The 17646-nt window shown below is 39.3% G+C and overlaps 3 protein-coding genes across 5 annotated transcripts; 2 read left to right on the top strand and 1 right to left on the bottom strand.

The window, feature by feature from the left end:
* The first annotated feature begins 1705 nt into the window (after nt 1–1705).
* On the top strand, nt 1706–7001 carry LOC105456479 (ubiquitin carboxyl-terminal hydrolase 36). Of its 2 annotated transcripts, none has more exons than XM_011700551.1 (7): nt 1706–2661; nt 3013–3559; nt 3679–3786; nt 3858–4084; nt 4167–5482; nt 5560–5693; nt 6133–7001. In XM_011700551.1, exons 2-7 carry the CDS (start codon nt 3067–3069, stop codon nt 6474–6476), a joined length of 2622 nt encoding a protein of 873 aa, XP_011698853.1. In that variant the 5' UTR covers nt 1706–2661; nt 3013–3066; the 3' UTR covers nt 6477–7001. The 2 variants fall into 2 exon arrangements, with proteins under 2 accessions (XP_011698853.1, XP_011698852.1); XM_011700550.1 differs by having other exon boundaries at nt 3673–3786.
* A 407-nt stretch (nt 7002–7408) lies between these two features.
* Nucleotides 7409–9458, top strand: LOC105456477. Its single transcript, XM_011700547.1, has 4 exons — nt 7409–8359; nt 8463–8666; nt 8750–8968; nt 9089–9458. The coding sequence occupies exons 1-4, from the start codon at nt 8306–8308 to the stop codon at nt 9377–9379; spliced, it is 768 nt and encodes a 255-aa protein (XP_011698849.1). The 5' UTR covers nt 7409–8305; the 3' UTR covers nt 9380–9458.
* LOC105456478 (vacuolar protein sorting-associated protein 8 homolog) lies at nt 9450–17608 on the bottom strand. 2 transcript variants are annotated; one of them, XM_011700548.1, is made up of 12 exons: nt 17394–17608; nt 16900–17178; nt 16471–16764; nt 14536–14754; nt 14284–14463; nt 13958–14203; nt 13742–13882; nt 13219–13677; nt 12371–13116; nt 10414–11358; nt 9855–10071; nt 9450–9774 (listed from the first exon to the last, which is right to left on the bottom strand). In XM_011700548.1, the coding sequence occupies exons 1-12, from the start codon at nt 17466–17468 to the stop codon at nt 9673–9675; spliced, it is 3903 nt and encodes a 1300-aa protein (XP_011698850.1). In that variant the 5' UTR covers nt 17469–17608; the 3' UTR covers nt 9450–9672. The 2 variants fall into 2 exon arrangements, with proteins under 2 accessions (XP_011698850.1, XP_011698851.1); XM_011700549.1 differs by having other exon boundaries at nt 16900–17174; nt 17394–17477.
* Between the last annotated feature and the right edge of the window lie 38 nt (nt 17609–17646).

The raw sequence follows: 17646 nt of genomic DNA, 5'->3' as shown, positions 1-17646 counted from the left end.
ATTTCTTGACAAAATTTTTTGGCCGAAAATGACTTTTTTTCAAATGTTCGCAATTTTTATAAAAATCTATATTTTAAAATATCCGTATGTACTTCTGTAGTGCATATTATATAGTTTTTAAAAAATTTTGGTTTTTTGCTCCAGGTTCAATCGAATGGCAGATCCCCGCAACGCCGATTTGACAGTGGCTACAAAAACGACGTTTAATAAAATGGCTTCAGCGTCGTCATTTTATTAAAAAAATTAATGAAAAAAATATGTTTTACTTCTAAAGACATGTATTATTAAAGCCTTAAAACGAATTTTGTATTACTTTTATTGTTTTCCTAAAAAAAATTCCCAAAGTTACCTATTTTTAGGCGCTCAAGGTGGTGTAATCCCTTAACAAGACCTGTCACCTGAGTGTCTTTCAATAACTAGACTAGTGATGGGCGATGTTGCTTCGATTAATAGATATTTGATGTTTTTTTTAGAAATAATCGATTATTTTTGTCGATGTTTTTTATTTCGATTAATTATTAATCCGATGTTTTTAGATTTGATTAATTGCTAATTCGATGTTTTTAGAACCGATTTTTTTATATAGGTTTATTGGCTGCATTAGAGCATGTTATAAAGGATATTTACATCATGCATTAAAGGACTTATAATAAAAGAGTTGACAATTTGTTACGTAATCTGAATTGCGCTACTTGTCCTGAGACTCCTGACCCAATCAGCGCACAATTCGGATCACGTGACGAGTTGTTGGCTCTTATAATTATAGTCTCTCTAGGTTGCGTTTAACAGACAAAGTAGATCTGGGAGTTGATTGTATTTTGAAACGAGGTAAAAATTACCAAAATAACAAAAATCATTGAGCATGAAGGACCGCCGTACACATTTTCCGTTAAGCATTTTCCATAGGCCGGGAGTACATAAAATGCATAACAAAGCATAAGCATAGCATAAAACGACTAGACCAATGAAAATTTTATGTAAATTAATATGGCGACTTTATACTGGTTGCTCATTGGTCCAGCGGTCTTATGGTTATACTTTGTTATATATTTCATGTGTTCCCGTAGGACACCATGTTTTACTGTAACAAAAGTGTACGCAGCAACCCTAATTAACTACTTATTTTTCTCGATGTTCTAGAGAAAATCGTTAAATAATCGATTTTTCTCTGTTGATAGATACAATCAATTGTGTGACCGATTAACCGATTATTTGGACATTCGATTATTTGACATTCGATTTTTTTTAACATCGCCCATCACTAAACTAGACCCCACTCTCACCGGTCACACAGCAGCCACATACTGAGGAAGGAATCCGAACGCACCCACACAACATGGCATCGTAGTAAACATTGGTGTGGTGTGGTACTGTGGTGCTGTTGAATGGTTACTGTTGTGTGTGTATTATTATATAGATGTGTGTGGAATAAGACATCTTATTGGTTACGCCATATTGTATCAGCACCAATAGGATTTATGACGAGGTGACCGAACGACCGGACTCTTAGCTAGGGACTCTATTTTTAATAACTTATCGGCTGCGTTCCTCTTGGCGCTTACAGCGCTTATAAGCATCATTTGTTTTTGTTTAATATTTGATAAACAACAAGGATGAAATGATTTTGTGAGCGCTGTAACCAGCTGTAAGCGCCAAACGGAACGCAGCCATCAGTGCGCGCGGACACGGACACCAATTACATTCCTCTGCGACCGCGCAATCGTTTTCTGAACGCGCTCGCTATCGATAGGTTAAGTGCCGGCGCTCACTGGAAAGTGCTTTGTTGAAAAACCTGCGATTGAAGTCGGATGATCGTCGAACGTCTCGCGGAAGGAACAGTCGATCGTCAGACGCATTAAACAATCGGTATCGGCCATCAGTTTGACAGTGTAGAGACCCGAAAGACGGCGTGGCAGTACTACACGCACAAACACACACCACACACGCACGCACGCGCACACCACTGTACGCATACACACATAGCACACGGCATCCTATCGCTCCTCCTCCCCCTCTGCCCCGCGTGTCCGTTAGCCGGCCGGAACCATCTTGCGCGACGTCCGATTTTCCCGCGTGCTTGTGAAGCGCTCGCAGGAAGTCGTCTTGCGAAGATAGCAGCGAATGCAAATGGCAGTCACGGCCGTGCGCGCGTGCCCGTTTATCGTTCCCGCGTGTCTGACGCACGAGTGTGCCGCGAAATCGTCGCGCGCGATCGATATGTGATGACCGGCGTCGGTCGTCGGACATCGGGCTGCTTGTGTGCGGCGGCGTGAACGTGTCTCATCGCGTCGGGCGTTAACGTGGTTTCGAGCGCGTGCACGCGGGAAATCCGCTCGTGACGAGACGGTCAGGACGGGCGAGGAAACGAGAAAGGACGAGAAAGAGGGAGAGACACACGCGCGCGCGCTCATCCGCTCGCCTGCACGTGTGTGTGCGCGCGCGCGACCCTCCGCGGCGGCGAGCGATTCCTGTCCGGTAACCGCATCGAGACTCTCGAGCCGGGGGGGATCAAAGCCACGCGATATCACGCACGACGAGCCAATTAGCCGCGCGATCGGCGCAATTCCGCGCGCCAGGAACCGAGGGATCTTCCACGCCAGATGGTTGCCGTGCTCGTCTCGGCAGTAAACCGCCCACGGATCGCTGTACATCTGCGAGCAGGTAAACAATCGTCAGAAGCGTTATCTTCCGCACGCTCGTGTCTTCCCGCCCGAGCCTGTTACAGTTGCACGAACAAAATGTAGTCTGTGGTATTTTGAAACACCTCGCTGCTCTGTAAGCTCGAACGGAGCATACCTTCATCGGTATTATTCTTCTTTCTTTTATCACATCTATCTTTTTCTTTTATCACAAAATTCATTTCCGCGTGATTAATTGTGTATTTATCTTATTTTCACGCGTATATATATTTTGTAAAATATTGCTCTCAAATCTGTTTCGTGAGACAATATGGTGTGCATGAAGATAGAATCTTGTACGAAGTTATGTCTCATATTCCACGTTTTATTATAGGTTTTATCTGCTTAATAAAGACTAGAAGAAGAAATTTTGAACGGTAGAAAAAAAATGCCTGCGGTCAGCGTCTGCGATCCTATAGCGGCCAGGCTCCACTGTGCTCTAAATGGCAGCCCGTCCAAGACTACGGACGATCTGTCACTCGAGCTGGTGAGCAACGCCTCGCGGATCATGCAAACAGAAATCCATTACGAAGAGTTGAAGGATTTCCAGGTGACAAGTCAGGTGCAGGCTAACTGCAACATTTTCCTCAATTTGTCCCCTGTGGAGAATTTAGAAGGAAGCAAAGTGAAGGATGGCGTGATCTATAAGAAGAAAAATGACGCGAATAAGGGCCCGATTCTGCCAGAGCCAGAGGTCACACTGTACTCTTCCAAGATGGTCCATCTTGGGTGGAAAGGCACGTGTCCAATTGGAGCTGGCATGTACAACGTTGGGAACACTTGTTACCTAAACAGCACTCTTCAGGCGTTGTTTCACGTACCGGCCCTTGTCAATTGGCTGCTGTCCGATCCGCATCACAATTCGAAGTGCGAACAAAACAGTGAGTTCCAATGCCTGTCCTATCATGTATAGCTTCATTTGTCATCTCTGAAAAAGTTATAATGTAAAAATTATAATAGCACAATTTTGTATGGTGTTTTGATAATAGGATAGTTTTAGATGGCGGTGGGGAATGCCTTACGTGTGCAGTGGCCAAGACTCTACAGTTCAGCCATCAGAAGTCTGGCGGTACAATCAAACCGTTTTACGTATATAATAAACTAAAGCGTACGTACTTCATGATGATAAGTATATCATGTGTGAATAGGCAGATAGTAGACGATATTCTTTTCATGCAGTCATTTGCCGAACTATGGTGCCTGGACAACAAGAAGATGCTCACGAATTTTTACGCTATTTATTGGAAGGAATGGAACGCGCGTATTTGACTAGGCGTAAAGCAACTAAGTTGGATAGCTACTCTAAGGAAACGACACCTATTAATCAAATATTCGGTGGCTATATACGTACTGAAGTGAAGTGCCTGCAATGTCAACACGTATCTACCACGTTTCAACACTTTCAAGTAAGTAGTATACAAAATTGCAAAAATGATAAATTTTCATGTAACGTTTCCATTTAAAAATATCCTATGAATTCTTGAACAGGACTTGCTTGTGGATATACGCAAGGCGAATACACTGGACGAAGCATTAAATAGTTACTTCAGTAGGGAACAGTTAGATAACAATGATTATAAATGCGAAGCCTGCAAGAGAAGAGTTCCTGCCACGAAACAGTTCACGCTGGAGCGCCCACCAAAAGTGTTGTGTGTACAGTTGAAACGATTTAGCTTTTTAGGAGGGAAAATATCTAGACACATCGGTTTTAAACAGACTATAGATATGGGCCAGTATTTGTGGAGAGAACCGGGCGAGTCTCCCAAGCAGCTAACTTACAAACTCATGTCGATGGTGACGCACATGGGCCCCTCTGTAAATTGCGGCCACTATACGGCGGTCGCGCAGGTATCGAGCGGTCAATATTATTCCTTCGACGACTGTTGCGTTCGTCCAATAAGCCTTAATAATGTATTAAGTACAAACGCGTACATTATGATCTTCGAGATGGAAAATTATAGTCAAAATCAACAGATCGTGAAAATGAACGGTACAACGTCCGCGAAGAGTGTGCCCACCTCGCTATCTAATTCTACAAATAAGTCCCCCGCGTCCAAAATCTTGACATCCGCCGGATGTTCCGCGAACGGTACGTCAAGTGGATTGTCAAACGATCTCGGTAATTCAAGTAAACCAGCGTTAATCGGTCCGCAGCTCCCGCCACAAAGAAGTATAGAATTAAATCTTCCTATACAAAAATCCAGTGACACTGTTAGTACACAATCACCGCAAAAAATGCAGGATAAGTCGCAGCCGAGACTGGTCGTGCACATTAAAAATGGAAAGGTTTTAAATGGTAACAGTTTGGTGCCCTACGACGGTTCCAGTGAGGAGGAAGACAATTGTTCCTCTGGGACAGGGACTTTGAATAAAAGTCAAACGTCAAATACCGCATCCAGAATTAATATCACGAACGGTGTGCCAAAATGTCTTGTTGCGAAGGACGTAGCAAAAACAACCTCGTTGGGTTCTAAAGAGTTGCTGAAATCTAGTTCCAAAAGCATTACCAACGGTGTGTCGACAATGCAAGTTACAATTGTAAATTGTACGAAAACGCAAAACGGATCCAATAATAACGGCCGGATAAGTGTGCTCAAACATCAAAATGGGAAAACTGAAGCGAACGGTCAGTCAGAGCAACGTGATAAGGATAAGTGGCGCCACAATGTCAGAATTAAAAACGGACAGGAAGAGACTGTGCCTACGAAGGCTGCAATCAGCAATGTTAAAAACTGGCAAACCAAGGATACAGCTCCCAGTCTCAGTGGGTCAACTACAACTAATGGGTGGTTATGTGAGAATAGGTAAATTCTTTTACGTTGAATTATTTTATATAATAATAAGACAATAGACGAGAGAAAAATTATTATGTCTGTTCTAGGGAGGATATTAAGTTAAGTCAAAACGGTTCGACACCGAGTGCCGCGGCTATGAGAAATTTTAACGGTACCAATGACTCGGACACCCTTTCACACTTACTAAAAATGTCAAATCGCGGATACAGCAGTTCCTCAGGTTAGTATATCTGATTTATGCCCATTTCTATCAATGTAGATTAATTTTAATCTTGCTTTGATTTCTTTTTATCTTCTAGTTCTAAGAATTAGAAAAAAAGTAAACTAAACCGAGATTAAAGTTAATCTACTGGTAAAAATGGACCAAGGTTTATTACTTGAAAAAACTTGGGAAACCTGGACAGCTTGGAATTTTTAGAGAATTTCTTCTTTTGAAAATCGGGGATTTACTTCAAAGTTATGTTAAAAAAATAATTACCTAATTTGACCTGGAATTTTGAATAAAAACACTTGGGAAATCCGGGAATTCTCAGGAAATTTTTTTACAAGATTTAAGTAAACACCCTGCGGATATTAATTGTGAAAATTTAATCATAAGTCAATCTAATTGTAGAAAGATTAAAAAGTTTATTATATAATTTCGTGTCTCCGATTTTCAGTAACGAATTGGAATGGCAATAGAACGCAACTCGACCGTGACGTCGATAACGATAGACGAGAAGAGCGTAAACGTCACTTTAACGCGGACGATGACGAGATAGATAAAGGCCGGACGAAGAAGATCAAGGACCACGCAAATCGTCGATCGTACGAGGAGAGATCTAATACAAGCCACAATTCATTCCAAGAATACCAAAACAAAAGCTGGAATCGATCAGTTAACGGTTATCATCATCATCATAATCGAAGACATTATTATAATACTTCTTATGCGCGGTCGCGACATGGGAACAATTACAGACCGCCACATTATAGATATCACTCTTACAGATATCATCTATAGATATCGCTAATGCTCACTCTCTCGTTGCCAATCGATGGCGCGAGCGATCGCAGCAAATGTAAAGGGAGACAGATTTTTTTTTTTTTTTTAGGAATTATATCAAGTTCAGAGTGCAACCCGCTTTAATAGACTGTGTGATTATACACTGATTAATTTTCATTTGTAGAATAGTTATCATTTCTCTGAATATAAAAGTGAATTTGAAAGTGAACTGTTAGGGCCCCTCCTCTGATAGTTCAAACCTCATAATGACTCATCATTTATGGTGATTTATTCAAGAAACATAATGCATGTTCCTGATGAACTCGTGTGGCATTTTTTTGCCCCTGTTGCATGTGCAAGTTTGGTACATGTGTACATCAAACGAATTGATCCATGGGGGACGAGTATCGCAAACTGTACCATTTTGTGTTCAACGTGGATTATAAAAAATTATAATTTTTCGTTTTTTTCTGATCATGATATACAAACAGCTAACTGTAGATATAAGACGCATATTCACCATTAAATTCTCATGGGATCTTCGCAAAATAAGCTTATATATGCCGATGAATATAAATTAAATAAACATCAATTGAATATATAATTATTATTTAGTATAGCTTGTTAGGACAGTTGATTTTTAAGGAAAAAATGAAATAATATACAAAAACATTATCTAATTGATAATCTAAATTAATATACTTTTAAACTGCATTTAGTAAATAAAAAAAGATTGTGGCTAGATTATTCTTTATCTAAAATATTGTATAAATCTCTCGTCTGCTGTATTTTATTCTTCTTACAAGCAATGATCAAATTACATGGAAATTTTATTGGCAATATACATATGTTAATATGATAAATCTTGGTTGCAATATCAAAAAGAGAAAAAAAATGAGGAAAATGCTCTTGTATTAAATTTTTGAATGCATAAAATTTAAATAATACGAAAGCAATTTAATTTATTTGTAAAAGAAAAATTTATAATAAATTAAATTGCATATATGTAAGATATATATAATAATCCGTCCTCTTTCTTTTTAGGAGAGGTACTCTTCCCCCTGTTAGAAACAATATTAAAGCAACCAGTCTATGAAAACGACTAGATATATGATAATCGGGTTTGTTGTGGCGTTTCAAAGCAAAGTGTGCTAATAACAATTAGCACGTTTTTGACGGCAATGTCGCGCTATTTTCTTTTATTATAAATTACAATAGCACATACCTGTCAGTGAGCGCGAATTTAAATATGTTTTTAAGTGTTTTTACTGCAATTATTAAGATAACTGTGTATAACTAAATAAGTAACGGTATAGTTATAACAGTTAATAATAATAATAATAATATTAATACCGAATATGTAATGATATGTACATTACTTATGGTATAAGAGCCCAGGAGCGCTTATATAACATTAAGAAATCACTATTAACGGTTAAAACTATAAAGCCATAAGTTAATTTTTTAAGCGACCTGTAAAAGAGTCAATTCTCAATTATCCCTATACGATACCTCATTACATCATTATTCGATGAAAAAAAACAATGTTAGCCGAACATAAAGAAGATGTCGTATATCAATGAAATACGCGATGTTATAAAAAGTGACTTATACGCTATATACAAGCAAACCAATGCCAGATTTATGTACTACATGTACGAAAGGAAGACAACAATGTCGTTTATATAAGCCATAACAATCAATAAAAAGAAACCAACTGAATATGTCTATCTTCTATCTGAAGAAAAGACACTATCGCGTTTATCGGACGTCGAGTTTGCTATGGAAATACGTTTTGTTTATCAGCCAATTTGACGAAGTATATCTATTTTCTATAAACGATTATTATGACGACCGACGACGTATCGACTCACGATATCGTACGAATTCTCGAAAAAAATGTGAGTTAAACATCGGAACGTAAACGTTTCATTTTTAACCATCTAGAAGTTGTGTGTAATCAAACTAATTGTACACACACGACACTGTATATTTTTTATATAGGTGAGCATTCTCAAGTCAGAAGGTTACGGTCCAGACATATCTCTCGAATTCCGCGACAGGTTCGAATTGTTTGGTAAGCTATCATGTGATCTGACAGACAAACTCCAGTCGTTATTGTACCTATCCGAGAATTACACCTCCGCGAGCGACCTTAAGCAGTTCATAAACGGGATTGTCGGTGCATGGAGCTCTATTAATAAGCAGGTAAAACTTTTTGTACTTTTACATTTATGCATTTCTTTGTATAAGTATTTACAGGTATTGGCGCGCATATATTAATTATACAGGTCTATGAAAAATGTTCCAAAATTCAAATGGGCAGTCGCACGCTATCGGGGATACCGTTATCGTTGCTCCTTGAAAAAATAAAGAGAGAGAGTTCTTCAACAAGGGAGTTGTTGCACACATGCGAGACTAAATACAGTCATGAATATCTCGCGAGGTGTCACGTTTTGTTAAATGAAATCGAGGATCTGTTACGTAATCTCGAAAGATCCGATGATAAGGCACGTATCTACCGCTTTTAACGCGTTTAATACATCATCGCATATTGTAGGAAAAGTGCAAAATACACGCTTATAGAATTTTCTAAAAAATTTATATAATCGATCCTTTTTGGTTTGTAGTTACAGCAATACGTAGCTGTTCTGAAGTTGAATCCATTCCTTGTTAAGTTAGAATCCGCTGTAGATACGTATATCTCGAATGTCGACATATCACCGATCGACCAGTCCAAGTGTCCAAAACTGGACATTTTTCCAATTGTCGCGAAACTTCTCACCGGTGAATTGCTTGACGACGAGCCCATGGATCCGTATCGCGTTTTAGCAGATAACGCGCCCAGGAAACCAGTTTTCATTATTAAAATAAAACGCCGAACGGACGTTCCATCGATGACGGTCGTGGAAACGGTGTAGAAGTGCGAAATTACGTGTTGCAACGAGAATAATATGTTATATACAAGCTATATATAATAAATACTTTGTATTTCAGTAATAACTTGTATTTGGCAACGTGTCACAAACATCAACGCGCATTGAACAAAAATCAAATCTCAAGGAATGGAACGTAAATCTTTTTTTGTCAGTACTTACACAACATACAGATTGTTCGTAATATGTACATCGTACACGTTCGTTTTGGTATCTTAAAAGATACTACATACCACTGACGAACGCGATTATCGTTCTCGAATAGTCGAAGACTAGATTTAAAAGATGCCCTCGAGGTCGGGGATAGAGCAGGACGGTGCCAGTCGTAGCGCGAGGTCTTTGTGACGTAAAAATTCTGGCGGAAGAAGCTGTTTTTTTCTCTATAAAACAGAAAAGTGAGCAGAACATCTACGCGGTGTACAAGATGAAAGATAATCAAGACATCGCTGTTTTAACTAACCGGCGGTGGCTGCGGCACAGTGTGCGCGATGTTGGTAGCGACGGGCGCCCATCCTTTCGTGTTCAAGCACTTGTAACACGATTTAGGCTCGCCCAGACACATCGAATGGTATCCGTGACCGCATCCAAACATCACTACGTGATCGGAACAGTGCGACAACGGCTGCCTGCACACGGGACAAGTTATGGAAACGTTCCCGCATGCTCTACCGGCGTCTCTGAGTAATAAAAATTATTGCATATAAGTGATGCATAACGTTCACGGTGCGAAAGTCAGCGATTTCACGATAAATCTTTTTTTATTTTACATTGTTCTCATTAATCAGTCTAAACGAAATTTTCTTTCCTTTTATTCTGTTATTATCAAGAAAATTTTGCTTCTTATCACTTATGTATTCTTAATTCATATCTTTCGTCTGTCATGATATAATTTAACTAATTTACAGAGATGTTCTGATAACAATATTCATGCCGCATTCCAAAATTCATCGTGATTCTTTGCGAACCTTCACACTCTATTAAAAAGTAATAAATCTCATATATCAGAATGTCCGAAATACCTCAAGGATTTTTCCAGAGCCTTGTGAAGCTCCAAGCTCACTAATCGCGCGGTAGTTTCGACTAGGGTTTGCTCGTATCGCGACTGTGTAAGGACTCCGGATAGTAATTGTCGTATGTCGCCCATCGTTCCGCTCGTCGCCGATGGATTTCTCAGAATCTGCTCCAATATGTTCGACAGTATCGATGTACCGCTCAGAGATTCTAAAATCAATCTCAATAATTTACCGTTCAATACGTCCGCCTTCTGCCTGTTGTTCTCCGAATGCGATCGGAACATCACTTCTATAAGAGGCATCCAGTCGAGATTCCCCGCTGATCTGCGGCATATCCCCGCGAGCTGAATGGCAGCGTGCACAGTTTCGCTTTCCGAGGCCTTATCCTGCCGATACATTTCCAGCCGGTCCTCAAATTCTCTCAGCAGAAGATCGAATGCGTCCTGGTAATTACCAAGCTTCTCCAGCATCACCGCCTCCGCATCTTTACATCTCCATCTCTGGACGATCTTTAACGCCTCATCCAATCTGCACCCATGTGGCCCATGCAAGTGAGCAACCACGTGTGCCGGCTCCAACTCGCACATTAACGCTAGGTACCGCTCCAAATGTTCAGTTGTTAATTCTAGAGAAACATCCTCCTCCTTGTACTGCGCGACTTGATACAATGCTCCTAATAGCTTGTATTCCAAGCTTAAATTATCAGTAAAACTCTGCAATATTGCATCGATCTTGTTTTGCAATCGCGTTGCAACAATCGTGGCGAACTGATTGGCATTGATCGTCACGAGAGTCGAAGTGTGAATTGATATCATTTGGTCTAACGAAGCGGCCGGCAGATGCTCGAGCCAGGGCCATACGTCGTGATGCCTCGATGGCTCCAAGATCATGCATTTACATACCGCCACCCAATCTTCTCGCGCACTGTACAGTAATTCCGCTACTCTTATGCTGCAACACAAATACATCAAATAATGCAATGCCATATGTCCATATATACATATCTATTCTATTATTATAAATATGCTATGTGCATGTACAAACACATACACACACATGCACACACGCTTAACCCTAATCAGTATTCACTCCTAAATTTCTTTAAATGGTATTCGCGAGTCCAATGTACCCGACCAAACTTTAAATTAATTAATCTGCTTAAAGTTAACAATTAAACAATTTTTTTTCATTTTAAAGGTCAACATCCAAGGAATAAGATACATAACTTAAAATTATGTAAAATTGTGAAAAACATTTGTTATAACAATTTTTTATAACAATCCTTGAGCATCAATACAGCGGTTCGAGTGTTGCTGCCACTCTTCATAGTAGCGCAGGAAGTCTTGATCGGACGTGCCTTCTAGAGTCACGCTGCTTGGACCTTTTTAATCGTCCCAACGTTGTCCGACACCGTTTTAGGACGATTAAAAAGGTCCAAGCCGCGATGAGTGCTCTGGAAAGTATGTCCAGTCAGGACTTCCTGTTACAAAGGCGCTGCTGCAAAGAGTGGCAGCAACGCTGGAACCGCTGTATTAACGCTCAAGGATCCTACTTTAAAAAATATTAAGTATATTTTCAATAAAAAACAATTTTTCCGGAATTAGTCTCATTTTTGGGACAGACTACGTATGTGATTACTTACACACGCACGCACGCACGCACGCACACACACATACACATGCACACACGCGCGCGCGCGATAGCCCACATAAAGTGTTACAAGTGAATAACTCTAAAGAGTATTTATCGTATCAAAAAGTTGTTCATGAGGAAGTTTCATATATTAAAGAGTTCTAACTGCGTAAACGAAAATCCTTCGCCCTCCTCCCTCCCTTGAAGGAGTTTTCGAAAAATTTTAACGCATTATTTAAAATGGAACGTGTGTGCGTGCGTGCGTGCGTGTATGTGTGTAATAGACTAAACGAGAAAGCATAAATTTAATAGATTAATTAAAGGTACTTACAAATTCGCTCTATTTGCTAAATTTAACAAAGTATTATCAGAAATATTGCACAGCTTTTTAGAATGCAGCAATCTCAACACGGCGTTTTCCCTCTCAGTCTTAAAGTCTTTCGACAATTCTACATGCGCGTCAATGCACAATATATCTATCATTTTATTCAACGTACTAGACTCCAACGTAACAGTGCTTTCCGACACTTCGTTTGCGACGAATATGAGAACCATAAACTGCTGCTCCGTCGTGATGTAATCGATATTTTTTGGAGTGAGTGGCGTATTCGGCATAACAATGCTTAACAAGATGTCTATGAGCCTCTGTCGGTGTCGCAAGCCCATTTCGGAGGTAAATTCTGGCTCCTGAAAGGCGATGGCTATAACATCGAGGAAGCCCTTTGCGTCAAATTGCAGTAACGTTCTCAAGTATGGATACTGCCTTTCCATATCATTCGCCAAACTGGAATGCTGGGACAACAGGGCTCTTAATATATCCGCTTTCGCCTTCTGCGGCATGCCCTCGGGAAGCTCGTCCTTGGGAAACCCGCGACCGGCGAGGCAGCAGCTAGTGTAAACTAGAATGGCGTTGCCAAGTTTTATACAGTCGCGGGAAAGAGCGGCTGTTGGGTCCTGTAATAAATTCTGAAGTACCGGTACCAATTGATGAATAGGCGCTGTGAAATCGCCTAATGCTGTTGTCTGCAGATAAATCAGAGCCTCCCAAAGTCCCCGTTGACGACAGATTGTAGTTACCTACGAACAAAAACATATGCTCTGAAATCGTAAACATTTATAAAACGTCATTTTTAAAACGTAAATGTCTATTTCACCATGGAAATTCTCGCGATGGCTTACTTGATGAATATCTAAGCAATCTACATTGAGGAGAACCACGATCGCTTCCAGCGAATCTACTTTGTCTTGTTGATCGTAAAAAGTGACCAATTGCTGGGCGATCAATGGTGGCAGTCTCGGTTGAAGATTTCCGTCTAGCAGAGGAGCTTCGAGGGCGTGCAAGTAACTAGTTTTCAACCCCTCTGACTCGAAGACTATGTCCCACAACTTTCCGAACAGCAGATCTATATTCTCCAGTTGAATGCAGTAATCGACGCAGGTGAGTACTATCATATCATAGTCTATATTTTCGTCTACTAAACACTGATTTAACTCGTCCATATACTGCACCAATACTTCACAAACCTTATCGCGCGCTACTTGCTTGCGACGCTGCTTAGAACCTCGCAAGCCGATAACCGCCTTGCCTTTATCTTGATAAAAAGAAAGGCCCAATGCCAACGCTTCGGGGTAACGTTTCTAAAAAATGCAATAAAACATCTTTACTCTCATAATCAGATTCTTTCCATCGCTTTAAACTGACCTGCATGATCAGATGTTGCAATCTCTCAGTCCACGTTCTCATACATATCACATGTAAACTCTTTGTACCTAATAACAACAGCTGCGTGCCAAAGACTACAACAGTGTTATAACACGCTCGTTCACCGGCTAACGCCATCGCCTGCAGAAAATACAAATATCCAAATGTAATATTAAATACAGTTTCTTTCTGTCCTCGATATACCACTCTTTGTACCTTCGAAACATTTCCGCCGGTAGACAATCCCTTAAAATGACTAGAGGCATAAGAAATACCAACGCGACTCATATCTAACGTCTCCAAATTATCCTGTGCTCTTACATCTAATAAATGCAACTTCTCGTGAGCGTCCAGTACCACAAGAGATCTTGGATTTAGCCACCTCAAATTGCTTATCATGTACGGTAACGTCATCCTTCGGAGAGGAGACAATTTTATCCGCGTACCAATTTCGGTGTACACCTTGTCAACAAGCAGTATACTTTAGCATTATTTTAAAAGAAAACAATCAACATAAAATATAACGCAATATATGCCAATACTTGATAAAAATACACCACGTTATCCCTCGCGAGCGCCAGTACTGGATCGATCACACGGGAACCATCAGCTGTTTGAATAACAACCAGTTGCCAAGACAGTTGTGGTGGTGCTATCGCGGCACCAGTCAACGGATGACTCAATACAACACGCATTCGCGGTCTTATGCAAACAACAATTACCTACGAAATAAAATAAACATTATGTACATTTAATGGACAGATGCGTTCTCTGGGTTTATTACGAAGCACAACCTTCGATAACGTTGCCATTGCTACTAAAGTATAATTTTTCAGTGGATGAGACGGTAAATGATTCAATAGCAACGGCTCCAAAGTGCACACTTCTCCTTTGGAGCCGCTAAATAGGCATCTACTGTCGCAACCTCGGACGCCCATTACTCTAGTGAAATTCAGTTCGAAAACCGAGCCACCGCTGTCACTGCACAAGGCTATTTTGGGCGAATCTGTAAACTAAAGTGGCTGGTTCAAAACTGTCGATCAGATAAATTAAAAATACTAATGATTCAATACTAATGATGTATATACAGGGTGTCCTATTTTAATAATAATAATAATAATAGCTTTGATATGCATCAGAAGATATACAAGTGAACATAAAACATGAAGTACAAGATAATTAATTGTAGCATCTCAAAAGGTAAGGCATCAGCGAAAATGTTGTTTATATGCCTAAACCTAGGAATTTAATACGTAAAGCTTTGTAAACGAGAAACTAAACATTGATGTACAAAAAGAAAATGCGAAAATGAAACATATTGATTTAGAATATAAAAGACATCTAAGAGCATTTAATCAAAGATGAGAGCCAATGTAAAGGGAAGCAGCTGTTTTGAATGCATAGTTAGATGTCAAGGAGCGAATGTTTCTGGTTGTTAAAAAACTTGACCATAGTAGGAGAAAGCTGCCTCAAATTTTGCTGTCCGATGAGAATGGAAAGGAGACTGATGAAGACGCATAGATGATAATGAGGTGGAGTGAAATTAAACCTCATTTAAATGGAGACGATCACGTAAATAAGATGGAGTGGTTTGTACGCAGAATATTATACACAACACAACATAGGTGAAGGATGAACCACTAATGGAAATTTTTATTTTAAAGGATCTATTAAGATTTCTCGTAAACTATGATACGGAAAAATGTTTTAACAAAAGTTGTATGACTTCAAGTCATAAATGGTATCATTGGTTTAACCTTGGCGTTGTCAAGGTTAGAGAAGATCACTTTAAATTTTTTTAACGGAATTCTGCACTTTTTATTGGATATTCTTGTAGCTTATCTCGAGAGCTTTTCAAAACACTATAATAAAATATTTTTCGATTAAGCACTTTTCGAGTTATAAGACTTGTAAATTACAGGACCGCAGGCATTAGCATTATCCAAGGCGTCCGAACAATGCAAAGGCTAAAATCTTTTGAATGTTGTTCTAGATCATGATCTTAACAACATATATCAAGGCAATTAAAGATTGTTGCTTTTAATTTCATTTTTATTTTTATATTTTGAAAAAAAAAGGAACAACCTCCAATGATCATGACGTTGACATATGTTGTCAAGCTCATGAGCCTGATCAATATTTAAAAGGTTTTAGCCATTGTTTAAATACCTTGGATAATACTAATGCCAGTGGTACTGTAACTTTCAAGCCTTATAACTCGAAAATGGAAAAATATTTTATTATAGTGTTTTGAAAAGCTCTCGAGATAAGCTACAAGAATATGTAATAAAAAGTGCAGAATTCCATTTCAAAAACTTAAACTGACCTTTCTCTGGCCTTGACAATGCTACTTATAGGTCAAACCAATAGTACCATTTTATGTGCCCCTTGAAATCATACAACTTTGAACATTTTTCCATATCTATCATAGTTTTCGAGAAATCTTAATGAATCCTTTAAAATAGGACACCCTGTGTATATGTATATATATGTATATAAAGCATTCACAAATTAAAGTAAACATTCTATATCTAACGAAAAATAAATTAGAGTTTTATTTTTTAAACATTTTTATTTTTATAACAATTTTAATATTTTATAGTTTTCCTTTAACTTCTATTATTACCTTTTCAAAAAATATGCAATTATAAATTGAGGATGTTTTATATTCATATACAAGACTACTAACTTTACACCTGTGTAAGAAAAATCAATGGCAGATTTAGTACCTTAACGTGTAAGACAGCAGTGTCAAGTGGATGTACATCAGTGAGAATCCTTAAAACTTTCCCATTACTACTATCCAACATCAAGATATGTCCCCTAACAAAACCAGCCAATATCCTGCTACCATCGTGATTGAAGCAAAGGGCAGAAACAGAACCTTGGTGCCTCGCTTCTTGATCGCACCATCGCAACGTTTGTGAAGAATCAAAGCCCAGTATTAAACCATGGCTAGTACCAATTACCAGCATGTTTCCTCCAGCTGCAACTGCACTAGCCAGACCAGCGTTGACTCTCTCCTGTATAAATCAATATTTAACAAATGACGACCATTTTATTATACATGTGGCATGTAACAATGTTCAAAAATTTGTAACTTGAAAGAATATAACTCCTTATATATCTCCCGCATAATGTATGGAATAATTGCTCACATTGGCTGATACAATTTGTGATGTTATTCCTTTGAGTATGACATGCCTTAAGATAACACCCGAGGACGGTCTCTGGGCGGTCTTAGAGGATTTATTTAACGAATTCAGCGACAAGTGACTTCCGATGCTGGTTGTCTCACTGCTGCCCAGTTTCTCACCCAATGGTACGCCGATGTCGTCCTCCGTTTCCGATAGCGACTCATAATCGGGTTCCATTAGTATACTCTCCAAGGTGGGTAATTCTTCCACAATTGGTATAGCATATTCCGCGTTATCTAACTAGAAGAAATAAGGCATGAGTACCGTTATTATAACAATACCGGCAGATTAATTTCAATTATAATATTACAACGAGAAAAAAGACACGAATTAGGAATACAAATAGCAAACAGTATAGCGCGATTCGCTCAACGTGATAACGCTTGGCATCGCGTACACGCGTTATGTTTTACAACATCGTTGAAGCGATTGTAATTGGAAAGATGAATAGATACCTCCTCAATATTTAAATTAATGGCCTCGGCAACGAGACATTCGTCACTGTCTGAAACAAATTCATTCTCGGCCATGTTACGCTTAAATTATATTATCACGGTCCCGGTCAGAACGACTAATCTATATGCATATATTTTTGACAATTGTTTGACACTTTTGTTTTCATTCTACGCCCGTGTTCCGCATCCGATATGCCAGTATTGCCAGTAGTGCCAGTAGTGACAATCTAATGGCGAATTCGGCAGCTTGCAC

The sequence above is a fragment of the Wasmannia auropunctata genome, unplaced genomic scaffold (assembly GCF_000956235.1).
Source record: "Wasmannia auropunctata unplaced genomic scaffold, wasmannia.A_1.0 LD335657.1, whole genome shotgun sequence".
Classification (NCBI taxonomy): Eukaryota; Metazoa; Arthropoda; class Insecta; order Hymenoptera; family Formicidae; genus Wasmannia; species Wasmannia auropunctata.
This window is presented reverse-complemented; position numbering and strand designations above follow the sequence as displayed.